This window comes from Citrus sinensis, chromosome 4 (assembly GCF_022201045.2).
Source record: "Citrus sinensis cultivar Valencia sweet orange chromosome 4, DVS_A1.0, whole genome shotgun sequence".
In the NCBI taxonomy this organism is placed as follows: Eukaryota; Viridiplantae; Streptophyta; class Magnoliopsida; order Sapindales; family Rutaceae; genus Citrus; species Citrus sinensis.
Window position 1 is genome coordinate 26,157,245 of NC_068559.1, and position 24,787 is coordinate 26,182,031.

The following is a 24,787-nucleotide window of genomic DNA, read 5'->3' on the forward strand; positions in this document are numbered from 1 at the left end:
AAATAATATTTATAGTTTAAATAAATTGTTATCTAACAGTAAAAGAATTTGTTTAAAATTCAAATTGAATGTATGTTAAATATTTAATAACAAGGAAATTTTGAGATTATGAGCAATTTAATAAAAACATCTAATAATTATATAGGAAATAAATACATTTAATGAAGGTATTTGTCAGAAAAAAAAATTATTTTCCTTGCAAATATTTTATCATTTAGATAAAAGTTAAACTTTACTTTTTGTCTTAGGTAAAAATGTCTTATAATAACACTCCAATACAAAAAACAAATAAGGTATATATTAAAACATCTTAAATTAAGGTAAATTAAAACTTCAGATATAAAAACAAACAACCCTTGGTTTTGAATTTTGAGAAGAAATTTTGAACAATTTCTCTTTTGCGTCTGTTTGGTATGACTTATTTAATGACCATAAGTATTTATTTAATCTCATGAGTTATTTTTCTTTTTCTTTTTCTTATGTTGTTTGGTTGTTTTTTAAGTAAAATTTTTGAATATTAAATAAATTATTTTGCCTTTATTAGTAAAAGTTTAAATTTTCGGCTCTTAGGAGTCGATGTTGAAATTTTTTTAAAATATTAAAATATCTAAAATATTATTTCTTTATTTCATATTCTTATTGTATTTATTCATAACATAACTTTAAATGACTTGTCTACTAATATAATTTTATCATTTTCAATAAAAGTTTCAATTGATAATTAAATAACCAAATTTTTTTAGTAAAAATTCTGCTTGTAAAAAACTTACTAATAATTTTTTTTTAAAAAAAATAAATTTTATTTAAAAAATTATATCAAACAGAAAGTTTATGTTCCACGTGACGTTACGAGATGACGTTATTTATAATTATAATTTATATGTAATTCGTTTGAATAATATTTAAAACTTAGGAAAGAGATATGACAGGACGCCGATTAAACGAGGGAGTTGACGAGTTGTATGAATGAAATTGAAGTTGAAAACCAGCCGCACAGTTTTCATCGGAGACACGAACTGTTAAGTCTGTTGTTACCTTTGCTTTTCGCTTTGTTGTGTTACTTAGTGGCGCATAGAATTAGAAGAATAGAGAGATAATAATTTAATAAGAATGCTGCTCCTCTCTGCGACCGCAGTCACTCCCAAAACTCCACTCTCTAAAGACCACACATGCTGTCTCCTCTTTTGCCCCAATTATCATCCCAAATTCTGCGCCTCACTCAACCCCAAGCCACTCACCACCTCCCCTAAATCTCTCTCCAGCAACGGCACCTCCCTCCGTCACGTGACTCGCACGCTCTCCAACGATGACGAGCCTCCTGCTGCTGGGTCCCCCATGGTCTCCTCAGCTTCCGCCGTCGCTTCCGCTATCCGTAGAACCTCGACATCTCCCATCGAGTTCCTCCAGACGATCGAGACTGATCAGAAAAGATGCAACTTAGTCCTCCCCAGTCCCGATTTTCAGCGACTCTGCGTCGAGCAACTTCACCTCTTTCGAAGAATCGTCGATCCCGACGCCGTCCTCTCGGTCCGCTTCCTCTCTCATTCATTCGCCTCTTTCTTTTTTATCCTTTTTTGTTTTGTTTTGTTTTGTTTCCTTCATTCAATTTCCAATTTTCCTTCTTTACAGGTTTATGTGAGACCGGCTGGCAGTTATGTAATGGACAGGTTAGAGCTGCGTAGAGTGGTTAGCTATCCTGGTGTGAACGCAACGGACATTGTTGTATTAGTTGGCAATTTCAACATGCCCGCTGGATTACGTGCTGCTGAAGCTGCACTTTCTAGCCAACAAGTTGGACTTACTACTAGTTATTAGTTATAACTAACTTTGTCAAATTCAATAAGATTTTGTTAATCTTTATTTTAATTGTTGAATTTGAATTTTAGGTTCAAGTCGTGCCTGAGCAGAGAGCGGTGGTGTTCCCTATGGTGAAGCACCCATTTGTTGTGGGGTTCTTGGTTGCGGAGCTGCCACTGATGGAATTGCAAATGTGCGGGACTGAAGAGCCCGATGCTGCTATTGGGTTTCAGTCATCAGAGGAAGTCTATGCGTTCCCTCCCAGCTTCGATACAGAATCTCATGCAATTGAGAGTTTTGATCATGAGAGAATGAGAGTGTACAAGTTTAGTGCTGACCAGAGACTGAATGCCATTAATATATGTAGGTCTCTTGCCATGGCCTATGTAATGGATCAGGTATATGGGTTGGGTTGCTATTAGAATGAGCATATCTTCAATCTCTCATATATGCTACTTGAAACTTGATGCATTTAGCTTAGTTCTTGCTATGATGCGTGCCGCCCTGGCAGTCTTAGCATATGATATTTGAACTTCCTCATGCTTGTAGCTAATTTGCACACTACTAAGCCTATCAACCATATTGAAATGCAATTTTGACTGTATCAGTTCATTTACAATTTGCTTGCTATTTTCTCCCCAGAAATCGATGTTACTTCAACAATCTTCATGGCAAAATAATGCCAGGATGAGTAATCTGGTTGAGCAGGTAAGCTGATTCTCAAACTGTTGTGCACCTATTTATTTATTTATTTATTTTTGGTTTTTGGTGTTTTTTTTTTTTTTTTTGGTGTGGGGGTTGGGGGGGAGAAGGTTGTATTTGTTTAGTAAACTTATTCTCCTGTAATTAAACTTTTCTCAGATTCGCGGTCCACTGTCCAGCATTCAGACTTTAAGTAAAATGTTATCCCTTCATATGAAGAGAAGCGAGGTTTGCGCACTTAAGTGACCTGGGATTCCCCTTCTAATTTTCTTTTTCTGTTTGAAAAGTTTAAGTATAAAATAGTTCTTGCAGATATCTTATGACATTGTTGAAGATATTATGGTCCAAGGTGATCGTTTGAGAGGTACCCTTCAAGAGCTCCAGGATGCTGTTTTTTTGACAAAGGTATTAGAACTGCACACACAGACTTCTAAATACAGTCCTTCACTTTGACTTCTTTTTCAGCATTCTACTCAGATTTGTTTTTTGCTGTCATGAAATGATATTATAATCTTTTCTTTTTTTTTTTCTCATTTACTTTTCCTGTTGTTTGGGCGTAGCCGCATAGATCTCTACTTTACCAGGCTTTTTCTTTTCCGTTTATTACATACAATACAAGCTTCTTATGAGATTATTTATGAAGTTGGAATTTGAAAGCTAACTTTAAACAACTTCCCTTTGTAACATTGATTTTTTGCTACCATTTGGGTTGAAGATTGTACATCTGATATTGTTTTTTATACTTATTAGGCTAATATTGTGCGCTATAATGAAGAAACACTGAAGAAAATGAACAATTCAGCGTATTCCCATCCAGAGTCAATCAGGTCTCAATTATCTAATAACTTTTCAAGAGAGAATTCTGGCAATAAGTTGCAAAATTCCTGCAAACCATTATCACTGGATACACCTGCCAAGGATTTAGAAATGCCCATGCCACCTCTGGCCCTTGCTCCTTTGAAACAAAATGGAATTAGGTATGCTTTAACTTTTCTTGATATTTTCAATTTCATTGCCTAGCGTAATTCGATTTCAAGGTATGCAAAATAATTTAACAGTGTTCATTTGATTCACCTCATCTCAAATTTGGAAATTTCTCGTTCGCTTATTCTCTTCATTCATGTCAGGAAGACCGTGCAATGTTTCTGATGTGTTGGGAGATTTGGTTGAGGCTGTGAGGCCTCTTGCCCACATGCAGCAACGACAGGTGGAACTAAGCGAACTTTCGCAATCTTTGCTAGTTGCAGTAGAAGAACCTGCTCTACGTCAGGCTCTGAGCAATTTGATTGAGGGTGCACTGTTGCGTACCCAAGTTGGGGGTAAGGTTGAAATTGTGTCTGCTGCAGCTCCAGCTGGTGGTGCTTTAGTAGTAATTGATGATGATGGACCAGACATGCACTATATGGTAATAATAGCGAACTTTGCTGCTAATTCCCCTCCCCACCTCACCCCAATATTGGATTAGAAGTTGAGAACTCTGTTGTTGCATGCTTTGAACATATTTCTCCTTTGTCCTTGGAAGCTGTGAATTGTGTGTCCCTTTTTAATACTCGACAGTCAAAAGAATATCATGTCATGGTCTGAGGAACTCAAAACTTATGGTATAATGTTACGCTGTTGCAAGAGATTCGGGAATCATAAAAGATTCTAGCATCTAATCCACTTTTTTAGACATGGGATTCTGAGTTAAGAGTACCTTGCTTATTAAATATCCAGGCAGACATTGCTATAACCCCCATTGCCTTTATCATATCCAGTTTGTCGTGTTATGAATTTATTTTGTTGTTGGACATGTATGCTGCAGACGCAGATGCACTCACTCACTCCATTTGGATCAGAACTGTCCTCGGAAAACATGGTTGAAGACAATATGACGTGGAACTTTGTTGCTGGGTTGACAGTAGCTCGGGAGCTACTTGAGAGCTATGGCTGTGTTGTCCGTGTGATATCACCATGGAAGACAGATGCTGCCCTTGGATCTGGGGGAACTCATGTAGAACTCTGGCTTCCTTCTCTGGCTCCACTATCTGATCTTAATGGCAAATCAAATGAGACTTAGCTAAAAATGGAACTGCATTCAGATTTTTCCATTCAACAGAAAAAATCCTGACAAAAGCAGGTTGGTAGATTATTGTCTGAAATTCAATGAGATTCTGTACAGATTGCTTGTATTTTAGCTGCTGTAAAGGCAAGGTGTAGGTAATGAAGGGTTAGGATTTTTAAAGCATTAAAGCCCTGTGAGTAGATGAGTTGCCGTTGCAGCTGGATCATACTTGTAGATAAAAGAAGGTTGAGGAAAGAAGATGTAGCATTTGAACAATTATTGTTGTCTTTGGGCTTTGTTCAGGTTTTGGACAACTTGAACGGGCCACGAGGCTGGCCTGTTAGATGCTGGGCTTTCAGTTTAGTATTTGTTGCCGTGCTATTGCGTGGACCGAATGGACTGGTTCACATTCCATGTTTCACGCAAATAATTAAAAGTCGGTTAAAACCGAGAGAGAAGAGGGAGCTGGTTTCTTGCCTTAAGTTTCGGCAATGATAGAATTAGTTACTTGTTCAGAGAAACCGAGGGCAAATTAAACACAAGGTCGTAAATAATTTGTGAACGACTATGACTTAAATTGTTCCATGCAATAGTTTAATTAAACTCAATTAATTGTGTCTTACGTCAAAAAAAGATATTTTAATCCGCAAAAAAAAAATTATTTATTGAAATTCAGGACGAGTTATGTATATTTGATTCTACTCTTTAACATTTTTTTTTTGTATGGAATAAGATAGAGAATGACATGTTGTTTATTTTTAATGGGATGGAAATAAAAATCATAATGTACATACGAAGAATAATTGAAAATATGAGTCATCAACGTCAGGGTCAAGTCAAGAGACCTACGTAAGAAGGAGAACATGGTGCAGCCCGACCCACCGCCTCGGTGTTTAGTAGCCAAACAAAACAGTGGGACGCGTCAAAGACTTGATTTGATTTGATGAAGGAATCCATACGTAATTCCTCCACAAGTCAACCACACACAACCAAACCAACAACAACCGACTACATCAGTATTCCGAAATCTTAAGCATGAGTTAGGTGCCACGTGTCTCGTCGGGTCGGGGCAACAAAAGTATTTTTAGGAAATAATAATTAAACAAACAACAATTCTAGTTGTTCCAAGAAAAAATAATTACTATCAACTTGTAATGTCAATTCTAGTGCCATTGATTGCATGCCCCGTCTTGTAGGTTACCAGAATGGCCGCCATTTAATAGCCAATAGAACAACCCCAAGCAAGATTGAGGGCGGCTTCATCTCCTCTCTTGTTAACGTTTCAAAAGGTTCGACGCTGTTACGTACTCATGTCATCGTGATCACCACTCAGCCGTCAAAGTCCACCCTCTTTGAATTCTCTCTCTCTCTCTCTTTTTTAAAGATTTTATTTAACAATATTTTCTTTGACGTGCAATGCGACAAGCCACGTTGGAATTTTATAATTAGGAAATGTACTCACAAAAAAAAAAAAAAAAAAAAAGGTGAAAGTATGACATATGCTCTATTGCAAGAAAAATGCTAAATATTATCAGCGTAATCACATTGAAAATGTAAAATGCACACCATCATAATTGGCGGGTGACTATTTATACTACTTAACTATTAAGTCAATATCGTCCCATATTTTCTTAAGTCATTGATCGGGGGGTCTTTTTCTCTTTAACACATCGACATCACGGCGTCGGAATTTTTGGATTGAATTTTGTTCACCTTATAGGAAGAGATCTATCTACTGCTTTTTATTCCTGGTCATTTGGTTAAGAAAATGTTGCCATGAGTGAAGGCAAACCGAGTTACAAATTTTACAAAGCGTGCACGGATTGAATTTAATTTGCCGGACCAATCTCAAATTTTTTGTACTGCCAAATTGATAAAGCAATTTGGGTCCATTCTTCCTTCAATAGACCATATACACAGCCAACCGGATTTGAAGTTGAACAGCTACTCTGTCATGGTCACCGGCCCCCTTTGTAGATCTACATAGCTATTAAGCTAGCTGCTTTTAGCCACTCGTTTTTCACTTTTCAAGGACTTGCTTAATTAATTATGTCTTTCTTTTTTTTTCCTTTTTATTTTTCGGAAGCTAATTAATTATATTTGAAAATGCGTTTGTTGTCAAAAATTTCACTAAACCTTGTTTATCTTTACAAATTTAATTTAATTTAATTGTATTTGAAGTTTGAGGCCTTTCCCACTTCTCCATATGGAATGGAGAGTGCCACAATCCAAATTACAACGCAAATCAAACACTAATTGAAAATTCGACGCTAAAGTAATTCACGATATAAAAACGCACGCACGCAGGCAGATGTCAAGTCATATCAGCGGTTATTTCCTTCGAGCATCACAAAGTGGCCGCAGCAATATGCATCTGCCAAGTGTTATCACCAAATCAAATCAATCCAATTACAAATTAGAAAAATTACAAAACAATGGAACAAAAACCCAGTTACCAAGGCAAAAAGCCTTTTTGTGAGTTGTACTTCACCTTTCTCTTGCAGTGAAAATTATAAATAAAAACAAATTCTGATTATTCTTTTTCTATTTTTCAAAAATTCTCTCGCGAAAATCTATAGCATTCTCAACAAAACACAAACACCTAACTTTGATATATCCCTCAAAATCAGGGGAAAAAAAAAAAATCATTCAGATACATTTCCAAATTCGCTCGATCTCATTATTGTTTGCCCAACTTTGACTTGAAAAATACAAATAGCTATAAAATCTTCACCTTTGCTCACGTTTAATAGAGAACAGGGGCGATCACGGCAAGTGGGTTTCTTGTGATTTTTAAGTTTGATCGTTTTCTGCTCACCAGATCTTGTCACACTTGTTGCACGGTTTTTTCGTTTTGCAGGTATTTACATGTTCACTCTCTTTTTATTTTTCTGCTTTTTAAGTAATTCTACAACTAAAAATCAGTTCAAAAGCTGGTAGCTTTATTGATCGGCATCGCTCGTATGCTGCTAAAGTTTTCTGTTTTTTTCTTAATTGGTTTTTTTTTTTCCGGTTCTTATGTTAACTGTGTTTTTTTTGGGGCGAAAAAAATATATTATTATTCTCTTTTAAAAAAAAAAAATCTTCAGAAGTAACTTAATACTTAGGTTTATGTTTGTGGTCGTGTAATTCTTTGTGTCTTTGAATGTAAGCAAAGGTCAGTTGTTTGTCTAATCTGGGTATTTGGGCTTTTGTTGATTTAAATAAAAGTTTTGATTTTTAGTGAAAAATGGGAACATGGTAAGTTGAGGGTTTGAACGGGATTTTTGGTATGATTGTTTATTCAATCAAATGGAACATTTGTTATGATTCGATGAATTTAGTTTCTTGTAGAGGATTATGTGTCGGAAGCACATGCTTGCTTGGTTCATTTCGTGTTTTCAGGAATAGCTGCAAATTTATTGATTTCGTTTCAAAATCTTTGTTCTTGCATGTGTGTATATATTTGACAATGGGGATGTGAGATTGTGATTATGCCACAGAGTTAATACATTACCGCATAGGATTACCTTGTGAAGACATTGAAAAGGGGGAAGTTCTCGATTTCTTTCTTTTATCATCTTAGATTGTGGCTAGTAGAGTAGTAACATTGTTTTGTCAATAGTGAGCACCATTTTCCGGTTTCATGTTGTTGCAATAGATGTTTCTCTGGATTTGTGAGTTAATGTTTCTTAATAGACCTCTTTTCTTGTAACAATGTATTGAATACAGCAGGTCCTGTTTTGCTTCCACAAGGATCTGTGTCTGTTTTATGGACTGTCAAAGCAATGCTCAGAAGTTGTGAAAATCAGAAGATTTTAAATAAAATGGGAACTGCTGCTCGCAGGTTCTGAACTTGTGATTCCTTTCATACAATAGTGAACCCTATTTTATATTTTTATTTTTGACTCGTTTTAGATTTGATAACACTATATAATTTCTGTTTGCTGCAGTTCGATTAATAGAAAAACAAATGAGAGTATGAGGCTGATAGTAACAACATTCGTTGGAGTGGTTTTTGGGTTTTTCATAGGAGTATCTTTTCCAACACTGTCACTAACTAAGGTACCTAAAGTTGATTTTTATTTGATATTTGCACTTTTGTTTTTATTCAGAGATATGCTTATAAGAATGCCCTTCATTATATTTGTACTTTTTATTTTTAACTAGATGATGGAACATTCACACTGTTTCTCAATTCTGGCAGTTGACTCTCCCATCCAGCCTTCTTCCTACCGTGGAATATGTTGAGGACCAAAGATCAGGTCTTTCAACCCAAAGATTTTTGAATGTCTTTAATCCTTTGAACCGTAATAATGGCAGCTCAACTCGAGCTCAAGTTTTGAATGATACATCAAAGGTAATGCCACCTATCCATGGTTTTTTTTATCTAGAACAACAGATTTTACATGGCTAAATTGTTTAATTGGGGAGCTTATTGCCAGTATGGTTACTTCATAATTTTGTTTTGTGACCAGTTTCTTAATTTCTTGACTATTAAAGAGTTTATTGCAATTATTGTCAATAAACACACATTGGAGATCCCTGCTCTGTTTTCCAAATAGATAGTTTCTTCAGGTTGGAAAGGGCTTTAAACACTGCTTGCTATGGTGGTTTGCAGCTTCACAAATATGATAAAAGTAGGAAAGATTGAAAAAGCATATAATAGACAAATAGACAATTAAGCGGTTGTGAAAAGGGATTTACTGAATAAGTTTAAGAGACCCAGCTTTCAGTCTTGTTCCTGCATCTCAGTCTTCAGACAATTGTAGACCTTAGGAGGTCAAGATTAGGGAATCAGATATGCTAATAATAATTTTTTGAAGCTTGTATGTAAATTTTGTTGGCAGTTCCATCGTCAAATTGGTTCTTGTTTTCTCCTATTTCTTGCCAAGGTTTTCTCTGCCTTTCCAAAGGAGGTTGATTGCTGGGTTCTTCTTGATTTTTCTATTATTTGGTACAAAAATTCTACATAATTGATCAGAGCAGTATTATAAGTGGCTGAAATGGATGAAAAAAATCTGGACATGCCTGTATTGGTAATTACTGAGTAAAGAAATTGTACTTTGATCTTACCTGTAGTTGTTGATAAGGTGGCTCCTTTTAGGTACTCTATATTACTGAGCTTAAATGCATGAGCTATGTGGTACTTAAGTTAGGCCATCATTTATTTGTTTCATTGTTGGCATAAGTGTGGATAATCTTAAAAGTCCTGTTTCGAGTGTTCTATACTTAGTTTCCACATCCATACCTTTTTGGTATGCTCTCTTTGCATCAGAGTTGATAATATTGTTCTTATTTAATATTCGTGTCCAACGCTGATTACAAACTCTTAAGAATTTGTTGTTCCTTGTCAATTTATTTGAGCTTGCATTTTGTGTTTCCTTTTTTATTCTGGCACAGATTTGGGTTCCTACAAATCCTCGAGGTGCAGAAAGACTACCACCAAAGATTGTTAGAGCTGAATCAGATTTTTACTTGCGCAGATTGTGGGGTAATCCTAATGAGGTGTGTATCTGACCACTTTCATGAGCAATATAATGTTGCGTTGTTTTTTTCTAGTCCTGGGTGAATGCTTTAATGAAGACACCATTGGCAACCTCTTGGTATTTCTAAATTGTTATTGTTTGCTGGCAACAACATATCTGATGAAGTCTGCTATTGCAGGACTTGACCAGCCAACCAAAGTATCTTGTCACCTTCACTGTTGGTTATGACCAGAAAAATAATATTAATGCAGCAATTAAAAAGGTTGGTTTCTGCTTTCCTCCCACCATTTTCTTTCTTTGTGTGCATCTTTGTGTCACTAATATCTGTTCCAAACAGTTTTCAGACAACTTTACAATTGTTCTCTTTCATTATGATGGCCGCACAACTGAATGGAATGAGTTTGAGTGGTCGAAACGGGCTATCCATGTGAGTGTTCGGAAGCAAACTAAATGGTAACTATCTATTATTATCTTCTATTTCATTTTAAATCATGAATATTATATCTACTTTTGCTGGTAAGCTTGAATATAACATATTTATTATCTGTTAGTTCAATCTTATGTTTTTGCATTTGTCCTAGGTGGTATGCGAAGCGGTTTTTGCATCCTGACATTGTGGCATCATATGACTACATATTTATCTGGGATGAAGACCTTGGCGTTGAGCATTTCAATGCCGAAGAGTGAGTGATAAACCCATAGCTTTAATTGATTGTCCTGTTTCAGTATATTCATTTCGTGACACACCTTTTGTTTAATTTCAGATACATAAAACTAGTGCGGAAGCATGGTTTGGAGATTTCGCAACCTGGTTTGGAACCAAACAAAGGATTAACATGGCAGATGACAAAAAGAAGAGGTGATCGTGAAGTTCACAAGTAAGAATTGTGGGATTATTACCAAAATTCATCTAGTCTGGTTTATTGAATGATTTAAGTAACAATTTTTCTTTGTTTGCTGAATTCATTAGAGAAACTGAGGAGAAACCAGGCTGGTGCTCTAACCCACATCTACCTCCCTGTGCCGCGTATGATAAGCTTTGATATTATTTTTGGATATGCATTGATTAGTTCGCTGACATCTTATAACTGGATGAGTTATTGCACGCAGATTTGTAGAGATCATGGCACCCGTGTTTTCGCGAGACGCTTGGCGTTGTGTTTGGCATATGATTCAGGTATAAAGGATTTTGCTTATTCATTTAAAGCCTTAACTGGTCCTCAATTATTTTTCCATCCCATTGCTTAGTTATTATTATTTTTTCGTGGTGATTTCAGAATGACTTGGTCCATGGGTGGGGCCTTGATTTTGCCCTCAGAAAATGTGTAGAGGTTAGTGACCTGTCTCATCTGTCTTTGATTATCACTCTCTCTGTGATCATTTGCTATTGCTGAAATGCTTAACGTGAATCTCTTGAAAAACAGCCTGCACATGAGAAGATAGGTGTGGTAGATTCTCAATGGATTGTTCATCAAACTGTTCCGTCCCTTGGGAACCAGGTAATTGGAATAAATAATTGGCTACCAATAAGTCCATCTATGTCATTTTAAAATTTGTGTATGCTGGAATGAAATACTTACACCACTTATTTTTTCTGTAGGGAGAGTCGAAAGATGGGAAAGCACCATGGCAAGGAGTATGTGAAATCCTTTCTTAAATAATTTTTTTATTATTGCACGCACGCCGACGCTTACAATGAACTAATTTTCTTCTATGCCAATGCCAGGTAAGGGAGAGATGTAAAAAGGAATGGACCATGTTTCAGGGTCGGATGGCAAATGCTGAAAAAGCATATTTTCAGGCACTGGGAGCTGATACTACGGATTCCTCAGCTCATTAGGGAACATCAATGTAAAGAGGCTGACCGTACACAATGACCGCCATTCAGTACAGTGCTTTAGGGTTTTACGTATATTGGTAGAATCCAATTTCTCAATGTAATAATTTTTTTTTTAATTAACAATTATTAGATTTATGGTATGAAAAGAAAATGATCACCCAGTTTTCCACCTCAAGTTCTGCTGAGATTTCAGTCATTCTGTTCATATCATTCCTTCATTTCAATGTTGAATGCTCTATCCTTGCTTCCCTTGAATTATCTTTCGCACACCTTGTCTCTTCCAATGCTAGACAAGATACGTGACGCGTTTCTTGACACAAACGGAAACAGAAAAGGTCCAGGCATTCACATGCCTTCGTGAACGGGACCAGAATTTTGTCTCTCTGCACACCGTCAACAAGCTCCACATATTTATCAAGAAAGTTCCTGGCGCCATAGGTGCCTCCGTGGATGTAATTTTGCCCACACGTTTGGGGTGGAGGAGTTGTTTACCGCGCCATAATTTCAGATGATAGGGAAAAAGTTCTCAGATTTTGAAAAGATCGACCGACTCGTAAAAGCTTCTTCCCATGATTCCTTACCACAATGACAATCCGGCCAATGTTAACGTTAAAGCGGACAAAAACGGTAATTTTGTCTTCGTGCTTGTTAAAGATACCTCTTGCTGTCGTGTTCTCGCTTTTGTTGAAAGCTACAGGTTAAACGTTAATTTTGTGATGTGTTGTTGCCATGTTGATTTTCAAGCCCGCGTTCACGTTTCTTCGTTATTCCTTTTGACTTTTATGTATTGGGCGTGTAATTAAAATGATGCCTTGTACATTTTCCTTGCACGGTGTTCTACACGCTTACAAGAAAACTAGTCAAATAATATGACCCGCAGAGAGATGTCAATGCGCACAAAACCATAAGAGAAAGGCACGCCCGACTCTCAGGGTCTGCTCTAAGTGAATATGATGATGATGTCTTCTTTTTTCCCCTTTTCCGCCTCCAACGTTAAGAGTTTATTAAATTGTGGGAATCTAGCTGCTTATTAGGCAAAACCCTCAAACTATCAGTGTCATTTCTTTGATCAAAATGGTCTTGCTGCTTCGATGGGTTAGATGTTAGATTTGAACCGTTTGATTTCATCCTCAGAGGGGACCACCCATCTTAGACGGCAGCACATTGAATTAACAGGTTCAAAACAGGGACAGCAAAAAGCGAAGGCTTCACAAAAATCATACGAGGCTCCGGGAATCAAAAGATTCAAGAAACTTCTTGACAAGGCGCAAAGCTGGAAGGTCACTGCCACAAGGCATCGCCTCATTAGCTCTCAGAAAGTATTAGTGCCTTAGAGACACGTGGTTCGTGGAAGTTACCCTTCATGTTCCCGTGAAAAGGCAGCACAACCGCCCAATTTTATTTTCTTTCACTCTTGTTGAATGTTCGATTATCATATCACTATTCGGTCATCGAATCACAAATCTTTCACAAAATTTTACACTTGTCGCCACGTATATAACCGACTGGCCCCACCATGGTTAAGATATTTAACCAGGGTTAAGCAGTCTAGTGGTTAGGATGAGCCCGTGCCCGTCTGCCCGTGTTATATATATCATCCTTCGAAAGCCCAAGTTGGGTTTATGTTGTTGAAACTGTTATGTGGAAGTGGAAGCAAATTGCTTGCTTCTTTGTCTTCTCACTGTTGTTGTCTCTAGCCAGAGCCAAAAGCCAATTCTTCTTCTAAAACTCTTAGCAAGAATAGTTATTGCGCCAAGTTTTAGAAGAAAAAAAGTGTTTTGCTTTCTGGCTTCTTGAAAACAAAGAAGATAAATTTTGAATTTTATAACATGGGTCTCTCAAATTTCCCTAGTGCAGCTGAGGGGTTGCTACCGGGACTGGTAATGAACACAGTTTTGTCTGTGGCTTTGCTGAAGAACATGGTGAGATCTTTGCTTCAAGGGATGGGAGCTGCTAGTGATTCTTCTTCTTCAAATGTCGAGGATGAATCAGATGGATTCATTAGTTCTAACTCAGAAGATGATAATGCAAGAGAGAGGAGAATATCAGTAACCCAGTTCAAGTCTTTGTGTGACAGCAGGTCCAGTTCTAGTAGTACTGTTGCAAGAAGTAATGGTGGCAGCACCTCCTGTTCAGCTGCAATGGAATGTTGTGTGTGTTTAAGTAGATTCCAATCTGATGAGGAGGTGAGTGAGTTGTCTTGCAAGCATTTCTTCCACAGAGGTTGTTTGGACAAATGGTTCGACAACAAGCATAGTACTTGCCCTCTTTGTCGATCTATTCTCTAGATTGGAGAAGCTTTTGGTTACTTAGTGGGTGGGTTCAGCTTTTTTAATGCAGGTTTTCACTTTTTAGAAGATACAATACTAGTCCTTCTATATTTTTGGTTGTACGTTTTCTTTGTCTCTTTTTCTCCCTTCAGGCTTCAGGTTTGATTTTTGCTCAAAATTAGGGAAATGTTATGTGACAAGCTTGCTTTTGCATTGCTATGTTTCTGTACGTTAACATTATCGTGTATTATTGGTACAAGATGAAGGGATTGAAGCAGTTTTAAAAATTCTTCGTCTTGAGTTCCTTCTTCTATTAGCAAGTTTAATCCTTGAGAGAAAAACATGCTATTGGGTAATAGTATTTGGAAATAGCAATGATATGGTATTGAAAGACTCTTAAAAAGCTGCCATTTTTGGGTGGCTTTTTAAGGCTGTTGATGGGCCCGTACCTTTTTTTCTTTACCCCCCTTTCTTTTTTGTTTTGCGTAAAGATGGAAACCTCGTTTTGATGAAGTCTCCATTTGTCAAAAATAATCTTCTGGAAACATTATCTGGAATCATGCTGCCAAACTTTGTCAATTGTCACTCTTATGCAAAAGGCCAGCTATTCACTCATGTTCTGGTTCTCATTTCTTAGCAGAAATGATCAATTGGGAATGAATAACACACAAACCATCACACATAAGTGGATTCCACAACAAACTAGCTTAAAGGTTAGACCTTTTTCAAAGAACCTGACTCGGGCTTGAAAAATAATCCACAACAAACTAGAAGCTGGAGGATCAATAAGAGGTCCAAGTTCTTGGTTTAATTAAATGTTCTACCAATATTGGATGCTAATAAATGTAACTAGGTAGGTATAGACTGAAGATCTTAGACCACAAACTGGGCCCTAAACCTTCTCATAGGATTAGGCGATTAGCATCAGCCATTCAGCTGGCATTTTGGATCTGAAAAATCTTATTCTGAAAACTCCGCGGATCAAACCAGTAAAAGAAAAAGATCTTTAACCGAAAGCCTGTCGAGCTTTGAGCCTTTTACCAGAAAAGAAAAGTTTTTGAGGACACGATAACGATCGGTCATTTGGCACTTTATTGAATCAAAATAAGTACAAATCATGCAACTGATTGCATAAGCTAATTGATTTCTTTTTCTGTTTTTGTTCAATGGGGTGGCCTAGTTCCATAATCTGCACAAATAAAGCTTCAATCCACTGTTGTGTTATCAGGGACTTCTATGGTTTATTTAGTAATTCTGTTGCTGGTTCAACATGTTCTCAATAATCATTCAGTTTCAAACTATATTTGATATATGTGACAGAAGGAACAGGAAGTGAGGGTTGGGAGAGAACACAGATAGAATACAAACACTACGTGGATATAATTACTTGAAAGAAATTATTGGCTAGTACATATCGAACTTAAAATGCAAAGAGCAACCGTAACACAAGCCGCTCTAACGCTTTATCCGGCATGGAAATTGGTATCAGTGTACAAAATAACCACGATTTATTGTATATAATCAGTGATGGGCAACTCAATAATATGGTCCAGACAGCTCAGACCTCTGCTTGCTTAATAGAAACTTCTTGTGCTCATGCTGAATAAATTCCTCAGCCTCTGCATCCACGATTTATTTTATATAATCAGTGATGGGCAACTCAATAATATGGTCCAGACATCTCAGACCTCTGCTTGCTTAATAGAAACTTCTTGTGCTCATGCTGAATAAATTCCTCAGCCTCTGCATCCACGTTTTCTTCTATCTTCTTCTTGTTGACCTTAGCATGCACAGGAATGCGAGCAGGTTCGTAATTTACTACACGAATCCTCCTTGGTTCCTCAGGAACATACCCCATATAGTCGTTGAACGTTGGATTACTATATTGATAATGTTGGCCTTCAGGGAATGGCATCGGCTCCAGAGTGGTAGCATAAACTGGGTAACCATCTGACATGGAACCATAAACTGGGTAACCGTTTGATGAATCAAAGCTTTGATATCGCCTGGCGTGATGGTGCTCGTGTCGATGATGCTCAGGGCTTCCATTTCCATACATCATTTTTGGTCACTTTAAATTTGTTTGCCTTCAGATACGGGGTTTTGAAGTTGTGTTGTATCTTCTGTTTTCCCAGCACAATCAACGGCATTTTATAGTTTAACATTATGATTCCTGGATGATAAAGTTGAATCTAATACCATTTCTTTTGTCACGATCAAGGATGATTTCAGCCACTTTTATGGACTACAAAAGAAACTGGAGAGGAGAAATTGGACTGAAAGATCAACCAAGTTCTGATATTATTGGGGAATAAGGAATTTTTAAAGCAAATCTTTTCATTATTCGTAGCTTTAGTATCCAAAATAAAATATGGTAGTCTTTATAAGAAAAATGGTGAAGAATCTATCTTACAGACACAACTTGCAAAACAGAAGCATTCCCTGCATTTGAATCGTATCCAGTCATGTCATCAACCCTTTTGAAGTCGAATTCTTTTAACTGTAGGTGTTCCTATTTCTGAGTTCATTAGTTGGATAGTTTGGCAGTATAAGCAAGTTAGGTAGCTGTATAAACAAGATTAATACGAAGAAAGACTGGGTATAGACTTTTCTATCAGCTGATGCCCTCCTTTTCTGGCTTTAACAATCATTAGATTCAAGTTGTTGTTTTCAATTGCCCTAAGCAAATTTCCCTCATCTTGGCAAACATTAAAAATGGCATGGGTGATAACCTAAAACGAAGACCGTTTACAGACATTTATGTCATGTTGATATGTTGTTAGTATTGTTGAATTGAACTTAATAGAACTAGACTAGTTTAATATGCTTGAGTTACTTTCACAAAGCCTTTATCAATCTTATTCAACTTTTAACACACTTTTATCAAAACATCCTAATTTTTTTGGTGAATTGCACCATCCGTTTAAGATCTTAAAGCAAGTAAAGAAAGGAGTATCAAGAAAACTCTCAGCTCAGCCAGTCCCAAAGTTCTTAGTAACTAAAGGGCGTCTTATTTGTATTACTTGATTCAGCAGGTGGCAGAAACGCCCTTTTAAAGTACAAAAGCAACATATTATGACACAACAACCTTAATTTTAGAACATCAGCAGAAACAGAAACATCAAATGCAGCCTTATTTTGATGGAAGTTTGAAATTTTCCAGTACAGTCTCTTCTTTACAGACTCTTCCACTCAACTTTCTGGTGGTCATTGTGCATCCTATTGGCAAAGTCATCATAGCTCTCGCTTTGGACACCATAGTTTTGCATCCTTATTCTCCCAGGAACTGCTTGGTAAGTCTCATATTCAGCATTCACCATCGTGCTGTTAGGCATACGTCCAGGAGCCATCGTAGGACAAGTCATGCCAGGGTACCTGCCTTCTGAGGCATAACTGCAGTAGCCATTGGTGCTAGACCAGCCATTTTGGTGCATGTATGGGCTATCCCAAGCATTATGGTACTTAGGCTTGACATTCCAGCCACCATCTGGATATGCACCATGTGTTCCAGAACTGTATGTCATATGCTGCTTCGAGTAATGAGGAGGCATCATGTGCATGCTGGAATAATTGTTGCGGTATTCATTTTCCATGTCATAGCTGTCCTCGTGTATTGCATAGCCATTAGGACCGTAACTGACGTTTCCAAGCATGGTTGCTTGCTTCTTGCTTAGTACTTGAAAGCTCTAAGATTTCTGTTTGCTATGCATATTGCTGTGAATTCAGGCGTTACTTATAGCTAAGTTTAGAATAAGACGAGAGAGCATCTCATGCCCACACTTGCGGCATTGTTTAAATTTGATATTTCATTTCGCTGTCTTCTTGTGTCTCATTGCAATACCAGTGGCACCGAAAGACTAAAGTGTCATTTCAGAATTTATTCTCCATTGACAAAATATGCATGGCCCTGGATAATCCAGGTAAAAGCGAATGGGGTACATCTATTTATAAAATGTCCACGCTGCATTCACCGTAGCAAAGCAAAAATTGAATAACTGGAACAAATTCAAAACCAATTCATCAATTGAAATTTGCCGATCAACCCTAGCACCAACTGGTTGGTGCAGATGGTGGGAGTCTCAGCTATTTCCAGATGTAATTGAGAAGCCAAATGGCCATCCGAACTGTTTGCAGTGCTAAGGATCGTCCACGTCGAAGCCTTCACACAAACGATAAGGATCTATGTAGCTAGTTTGGATTTTGTTCGCGCACAAATGTTAAACCCCATACAACCTCACATCACAGGGAATAAAAATTAAATCATAAATTGCAGATGTCTGAAACATCTAAGAAGAAGTTTGTTAATAAAAAATAAATCATAAATTGCAGATGTCTGGAACATCTAAGAAGAAATTCAACAAACTGAGGTTTGTTGAACTGAAAAATTAAGGGCCTGTGAAAACGGGCGCGAATTCCATTACTGTGTGAAGGTAAATGGCGTCGTGTATGCAGCCCCCCTGCACTGCCTGTAAGGCCACTAACAGTTTATGAGCGGTCCAGCATGTAAGTTCTTTTGTGGCAAGAGTGGGGGAGTCAACATTATCATCAATAAATGGTCTATAAAACCAATCAGACGATGCACATGTGGGAGTTAAATGAAACACGTATAAATAAATGTCTCAAAACAAAACTTCCCATCGCAGGGATATCGCAAGAACCTCAATCTACTTCTGAGTATATTGGGGATAACATGTCATACAATTGCTAAGTGGCATAACCTGGTGAGGCTGCAATCACCTAGCTGCTCCTATTACAGTGAGATCCCCCCTCAGTGAATGGATATGCTTCCAACATGAATAAAAGCCAAATCCAGAAGTTATATACAAAAAAAAATCCACCCTAAAAGTTCCATCTAATTGTCCAGCTCTCCAAACATTTCCCGAGGAATTAAATGAATTCATCTGGAAATATCTCATGCCGTGTTAGTAAAACACCAGTGTCATAATAGTTCAATGGAACTCTTCATGAGGAGTCACACAAGCAGCACCTCCGACTAATCTTTACAAGACATGCATCTAAAATAACTGAAAAAAATCACCCACTTTCTCGTAAGCAATTTCCAGGCAAAAGAAATTTATACTTATCCGCATTCTCCAAAAGATAAGATGGCAGATGAACTGCTGAAAAAGAATGAGGAACTGGTCCCATTTTCCCAATGATTTCCTTGAAAGTGTACTCCTCCGGAAGCATATCAAATAAATCGGCTCCTTTGCAGATTACTTTCTGAATTCTTTTATGATTCAAAAAATAGGAGAATCGAACTCGGTCAAAATGGCTGTATGCTTTCATCTTAAATGTGAACTCACTGATATGGCGGAAGCAAAAGCTACAGTGCCATCCTGCATCTGCCAAGATATCATCTGACTGGCGATAATGTGCATACCGAGTTTTACCAGTCTGATAACGATGTACTGAAGCTCTCCAGCTGTTATTATCCACAAGAAACTCAAAAGAATAAAGATAGTTCTTAAGCCGAAGATGAAGGACTGGAGGTATGTCATCGCACCACCTCAATAGATTAATGGTGTGTCTGCTTGGGATCTCATCCACATCTGACATTATCAACAAGTCATCATCCGTAATACCAGCAATTTTGAGAAGTTGATCCAGTGCTACTCGCTGATATGCCTCCTCAACAAACGGGTTTTCTCCTTTCTTAAATCTACCTCCAATAGTTCCATAAGTCAATCGGGGATCCACAAATTTGAACTGATCCCGATGAGCGGAAAAAACTAGAGGCTTTGGTTTTCCAGTGAATGTCGAATTAGACTCCAGGAGAACAAACTGTGTTATATAAGGATACAACTCCTTCCAGCGTATTGTAAGAATGTCCAACTCATTGCTGAACAAAACTGCATCATAAACACGTCTTGGGTACTCACGAATTCCCCAACCATGAAGTTTGCAGAGTCTCTCCATTGATACATTTTCATGATAATAGTGAGGGATTTCATGGAAGGGTTTGGGCGGGGATTCCCATAGTGGCCGCAAGAAGTATGAGATCTTCTGCCCATGCACATAGATGCCAAAAACACATGTTGGGACAAGCGCAAACAGAAATATATAGGTCTTCAAATCCAAGCCACGCATAATGCAGCGGATTCTTGACATGCTCAGACCTCGATTTGATTCCTGAATAAAGAGTAAACTCTTAGCACTCAAACTCATATATAATCAAATATAATACCACGATCACATCTAAAAGTTCAATTGACCGTATATAATTCATCACGTACACAAAGCAGGGCTGTGTTAAGACGTAAGGAGGAAGAAAAAAAAAAAGTAAAGTGCATGAACTGTAATGTTCTGTTAAATCCCCTTAAAGGAATATAGAAAGTAAAGAAAACTTGCTTAAAAGTTGTTTTCTTTTTCAAAGTATAAATACATAAACTTTTTCTCTTTTTTTTGTTTCTTCAATGAGGAGATATTACACCAATAAAGAAGTTGCAACCAAAGTTGCCAAATTTCCAACGGATAATTTTATAAGAAGAGACTAAAATATTATATGCAAATTGCAACTAAAGTTTCCAAATTTCCAAGGGATAGCTTTATAAGAAGAGATGCAAAAATTATATAAATCAGGAAGAGGAAAATAAAAAACAAAGTATCAAAAGTTAATGGTAAGGTAAATTCACTATCTGCCCTTGGCAATCAAGTCCAGATATTTTGGCAAATAATACAAATAAAAGTGAAAAACAAAGTATGTCATATTTTAATTCTAGATTAACAAAAATCCAGAGCACTAACCAAACCCAGACGCATCAATTACTAGAATCAAATCAGCAACCAAACATTTCAACAAAATTTTAGCACAACATGAACGTCACTGTAAAAAAGCAAAATTTTCAAATAAATTGAAGATTGCAATCAACTGATGCTCCTGGCTCTATCAGATGAAAGTGATGCAATCAGACCAAAGACACATAAATTGTCACATTAGACACAATTCAAAACGCAGAACCCAGCCTTTTATGGCCTAAGTCTACAGTAGCCAAAAACCTAGATCCAAAATTTAAAAAAAATATTTTTTTTTCTTCCCCACATTTTTCCATACCCAGAAATCATTTATGGAAAATCAGCAAACAAAACTGAACGAATCAAGCACTCGACGAAGAGGGTTCACGGTTTCACAAAAGTCCCAGATGGGGAAAATTAAATTTAAGGAAAAAATAACTTTAAAAAAAGAAAAGAAAATTGAAAAATACCTGGCCACAAACATTGCCGCAAATATCATCGCTCTTTTTAGAACAGTAATGACCGCCTTCATTCGTCATCATCCACCACATTCTTCTTCTTCCTTTCGTATGTTTTGTTCTTTTTTTTTTTCTCCTTCCTTTCGTCTTCGATAATCACGAACAGATCGGCTCCCGTAATGACCAAAATGCCCCCTGTCCCCAACTCTGCCTCTTCTTCCTTCTCAAACCCCTCTGGCCCTCTTCTCTTCTTCTACAATCCGGAGGTCAAATCGGGAACAAACACAAAAAAGTTCAAATCTTTAACTCCACCAGTCGATCCCTCGAACCTCCCAATCCAAGAGATAGAGAGAGAGAACGAGGGGTGTCTAAGAATTGCTAAAATAAGCGATTAATGGAGTGGCGTCAATCTAAATTATTAATATCGAAGCCCCCCAACAAGAAGTAATTACCAATAATTAGCCCCCAAAAAATAATTAAAAGAAAAGAAAAAATGAAAGGCTGTGGCCTCTCTGTTAATGGGTGGCAGTTGTAAAGAATTTGTAACAAGAAGAGCGAGCGAGAGAGCGAGCCGTTTCTCTTGTCTTGTCTTGTACCTCAACTTTCCACTGCTTCTTTGTCTGTTAAATATTTCAATTTCTTTTTCCCTGGTCGACGGAAATACCCATGCCTTATGCACAGGCTGGTGGCATAAGCAACGGTCTTTTTAGTAATTAAGGATTGAGGGTACGGGTTGGAACGTTGGGTTGGGCCGGGCCCGGTCCCCACGCGTCTATTGACTGGCTCAAGACAACCCCATGTCGTGTCTTTCTTGATTTGCTGACAACAAGTCTTTTGCAAAAACCGGGTTCGTTTTTTAACATTAAATTTGATTCCAAGTTTTCTTGTCTTGTTAAATTACTCGTCGCGGCGACACATGGCACCCTTGTGCTTGCTTTCCGGACTTTTATCTTGTTGGATTCGGTTTGAACTCGTTTTGAATTACTCAATTACTACGTATTGGAATAAATTAAAATTCACATGGGATAATTTTTGTCAACCAAAAAAAAGAACGAAAATTCTAACTTCCTAGTAGATCCAAATTGTTTATGAGATTATACTTTAAAAGAATTTATTTATGAGATTCACCATTCAAAAATTAAAATTAAGAATTTTCATAAATAAAAAGATAAACGCATAAAGATTTTTGTTTAGTGTTGCACTTGCAATACAAATAAGTCGAATTCACTTTACAAATTATTTGAGAGACGTGTTCACTTTTAAAAATAATTTTAGAAAAAAAAAATTCATAAATCATTAACTTAAGAAAATTAAAATTGAAAGAACACGTGTTGTTTCTATAATAATTGGAATATTGATGTTCATAATATTACTATTACATATAAGTCAATTCGTTTAATGAAATTTCAAAACGGGTATATAGATGTTCAAGAACATAATTTTTCTTATATCGGATTATTTAGCGTGGGTCTATCTATTGAAAAGTTAAAATTTTAGAATCAAATGCCCTACGGGAAATTAAATCTTTTATTGAGAAAAAATCAATAGACGTTAGTTTGACACATTCAAGTCTATGATTGGGAAGTTAGGAACCAGGTCGCAAGGGGGACCAATAACCAATCGGTTTGCCTTGGCGAAAATATGAGACGGCGTTTTGAGGGAATATGGGTCCTACCATGAACATGTTATGTGATTTTAGCTTCTTCTTTTTTTTAATTTTAATTTATTTCATTGTGGACCACTAACTAAGGGGTCGGGTTACGACAATTTTTATGAACAAAGCACATGGTTTTAACTTTTAATCATTGCTTATTATACCATAAAATTACCATGACACAAATTGTCCAATACATTCTTGTTTTCACAATTTTTAACTACGTTTATTTCACATTGTTGATTCTCCATTTGTTTTTTTTTTTCCCTTTATTTCAGGATAGGCCATGTGATTTGCTTTTCTTTTTCTTTTTTCCTTTAAATTACTAATAACGTTTGAGTTTAACACTCTACGTTATCCAACATTAGGACATTCTCAATTCATTATCAAGTTTATGTTAATCTAATATTCGTCATGACTATAAGTACGTACAAAAATATAATTTTTATTACTCCCATATCAAATATATATATATATTTTAAAAAGTAATATAATTCCTTAACACTACAATGAAAAGTTGATATTATTAAAAATATATCATAGCTTAAGGGTCAATGGAGCATAGCTTAAGGCCAGTTTAGTAGTGTTGTAACTTTTAATATAATTGTTGCTGGCTATGCATTAGAAATAATAAATTGTGAAATAATCAATTAAAAATTTAGTAAAATTTATTTTTAAAAGTATTGTGAATTTTAAAAACAATCATATATGTTTAGTAAATCCTTCCAATTAAACTATTATAATAATACAAATGATTGAAGTGGATATAATATTAAATAAATTTTAAATATATATTATCTATATATTTTTAAAATTTTACCTAACATTAAAATTAATTTTCAAAATTACTTTTAAACTTAAAAAAAAATCTCAAATGAGCCGTTAAAGATGTTCATCTCATTATTTTAAGATTAATTGAACATAGTTAAATAATATGTTTTAAAGGTGATATCTAACCAACACATTCCCTCTATTATGATGGCACTTGATATTGACCAAGTGCCAATTAATATGATTCTTTAATCAAAATTTAAGAAAATAAACATAAAGTTTAAACCCAATCCCCCACCCAAAAATAATTATGGTAGCAATTAAACTCAAAAAGTCATACTATAATTAGTTGCTTAATCCTATGAAACATTTCTCTAAATCTTAAGTCATTGAAATTAAATTTGATGATATCTTAGTAAGTCTCAACAATTATTTTTTTGGGTTATTTTCATCAACTCAAGATAATATTATTAAAACTTATCTTTAATATTATTGATGGACTTTTGTCAATTAACTATTTCGCTAACAAATATCTTATTTAGTGATTATAATTTGAATTATTTATCTTATTTAGTGATCACGCATTTCTTTCCTTTCATATTCTTTTTTTAGATAAATTAATGTTAATTCAGCTTAATCGAAGTAACATATATATATATAGTTTAACAAAGATGTAGTCGAAGGATTTGCTCAAAATGTGGGTGGTTGATAGATTCCAAAGTTCCAAGCAGAGAGAGTATAAACCATAACAATCATTCAGACATTCACCATAACAAGTCTTATTAAGAGTTCGAGGGGACAATTAAACTGAACAATGGTATAAATATTGTTAAAATACATTCAGGATCATATCGATCATTAATGCTTAAACCAGACCCATATAATATTTTATTTATTTTTCCATACCTAGACTTTCGAGAATAACAGAGGAACATTCAAATATTGTAAAAATGAAACAATCATTTCAGTCTGCATTGACTTTAGAATTAGGAGGAAGCAACCCATTAATGCATAAACTAAACACAGCCAGTCAAACACAGAGATAAAC

General features: G+C 36.2%; 4 protein-coding genes and 1 long non-coding RNA gene across 8 annotated transcripts; 3 read left to right on the forward strand and 2 right to left on the reverse strand.

Annotated features, from left to right (window-relative positions):
* Window positions 1-914: 914 nt before the first annotated feature.
* LOC102617508 (chloroplast sensor kinase, chloroplastic) lies at window positions 915-5,165 on the forward strand. 2 transcript variants are annotated; one of them, XM_015531991.3, is made up of 9 exons: window positions 915-1,527; window positions 1,630-1,791; window positions 1,887-2,195; window positions 2,440-2,505; window positions 2,659-2,727; window positions 2,803-2,904; window positions 3,250-3,476; window positions 3,631-3,904; window positions 4,304-5,165. In XM_015531991.3, the coding sequence occupies exons 1-9, from the start codon at window positions 1,111-1,113 to the stop codon at window positions 4,556-4,558; spliced, it is 1,881 nt and encodes a 626-aa protein (XP_015387477.1). In that variant the 5' UTR covers window positions 915-1,110; the 3' UTR covers window positions 4,559-5,165. The 2 variants fall into 2 exon arrangements, with proteins under 2 accessions (XP_015387477.1, XP_006483957.1); XM_006483894.4 differs by having other exon boundaries at window positions 916-1,527; window positions 2,812-2,904; window positions 4,304-5,025.
* LOC127901932 (uncharacterized) lies at window positions 3,756-4,340 on the reverse strand. Its single transcript, XR_008054286.1, has 2 exons — window positions 4,196-4,340; window positions 3,756-4,038 (listed from the first exon to the last, which is right to left on the reverse strand). It is a non-coding gene; the product is annotated as an uncharacterized LOC127901932 (long non-coding RNA).
* A 1,827-nt stretch (window positions 5,166-6,992) lies between the features above and the next one.
* On the forward strand, window positions 6,993-12,026 carry LOC102616998 (hypothetical protein). Of its 2 annotated transcripts, none has more exons than XM_006483892.4 (15): window positions 6,993-7,403; window positions 8,255-8,369; window positions 8,476-8,587; window positions 8,730-8,882; window positions 9,926-10,030; window positions 10,190-10,273; window positions 10,349-10,464; window positions 10,593-10,694; window positions 10,776-10,889; window positions 10,982-11,038; window positions 11,122-11,188; window positions 11,289-11,342; window positions 11,436-11,510; window positions 11,612-11,647; window positions 11,738-12,026. In XM_006483892.4, the coding sequence occupies exons 2-15, from the start codon at window positions 8,311-8,313 to the stop codon at window positions 11,849-11,851; spliced, it is 1,248 nt and encodes a 415-aa protein (XP_006483955.1). In that variant the 5' UTR covers window positions 6,993-7,403; window positions 8,255-8,310; the 3' UTR covers window positions 11,852-12,026. The 2 variants fall into 2 exon arrangements, with proteins under 2 accessions (XP_006483955.1, XP_006483956.1); XM_006483893.4 differs by having other exon boundaries at window positions 8,258-8,369.
* Window positions 12,027-12,778: 752 nt separating this feature from the next.
* On the forward strand, window positions 12,779-14,499 carry LOC102616511 (hypothetical protein). The gene has a single exon (XM_006483891.4). The coding sequence runs from the start codon at window positions 13,681-13,683 to the stop codon at window positions 14,137-14,139; it is 459 nt and encodes a 152-aa protein (XP_006483954.1). The 5' UTR covers window positions 12,779-13,680; the 3' UTR covers window positions 14,140-14,499.
* A 980-nt stretch (window positions 14,500-15,479) lies between these two features.
* Window positions 15,480-21,931, reverse strand: LOC102616219 (uncharacterized). Of its 2 annotated transcripts, XR_008054321.1 has the most exons (3): window positions 21,327-21,931; window positions 15,810-20,253; window positions 15,480-15,685 (listed from the first exon to the last, which is right to left on the reverse strand). XR_008054321.1 is itself a non-coding variant. In XM_006483890.4 (2 exons), exons 1-2 carry the CDS (start codon window positions 21,405-21,407, stop codon window positions 19,156-19,158), a joined length of 1,179 nt encoding a protein of 392 aa, XP_006483953.1. In that variant the 5' UTR covers window positions 21,408-21,931; the 3' UTR covers window positions 15,480-19,155. The 2 variants fall into 2 exon arrangements, 1 of the variants encoding a protein (XP_006483953.1); XM_006483890.4 differs by having other exon boundaries at window positions 15,480-20,253.
* Window positions 21,932-24,787: the final 2,856 nt, after the last annotated feature.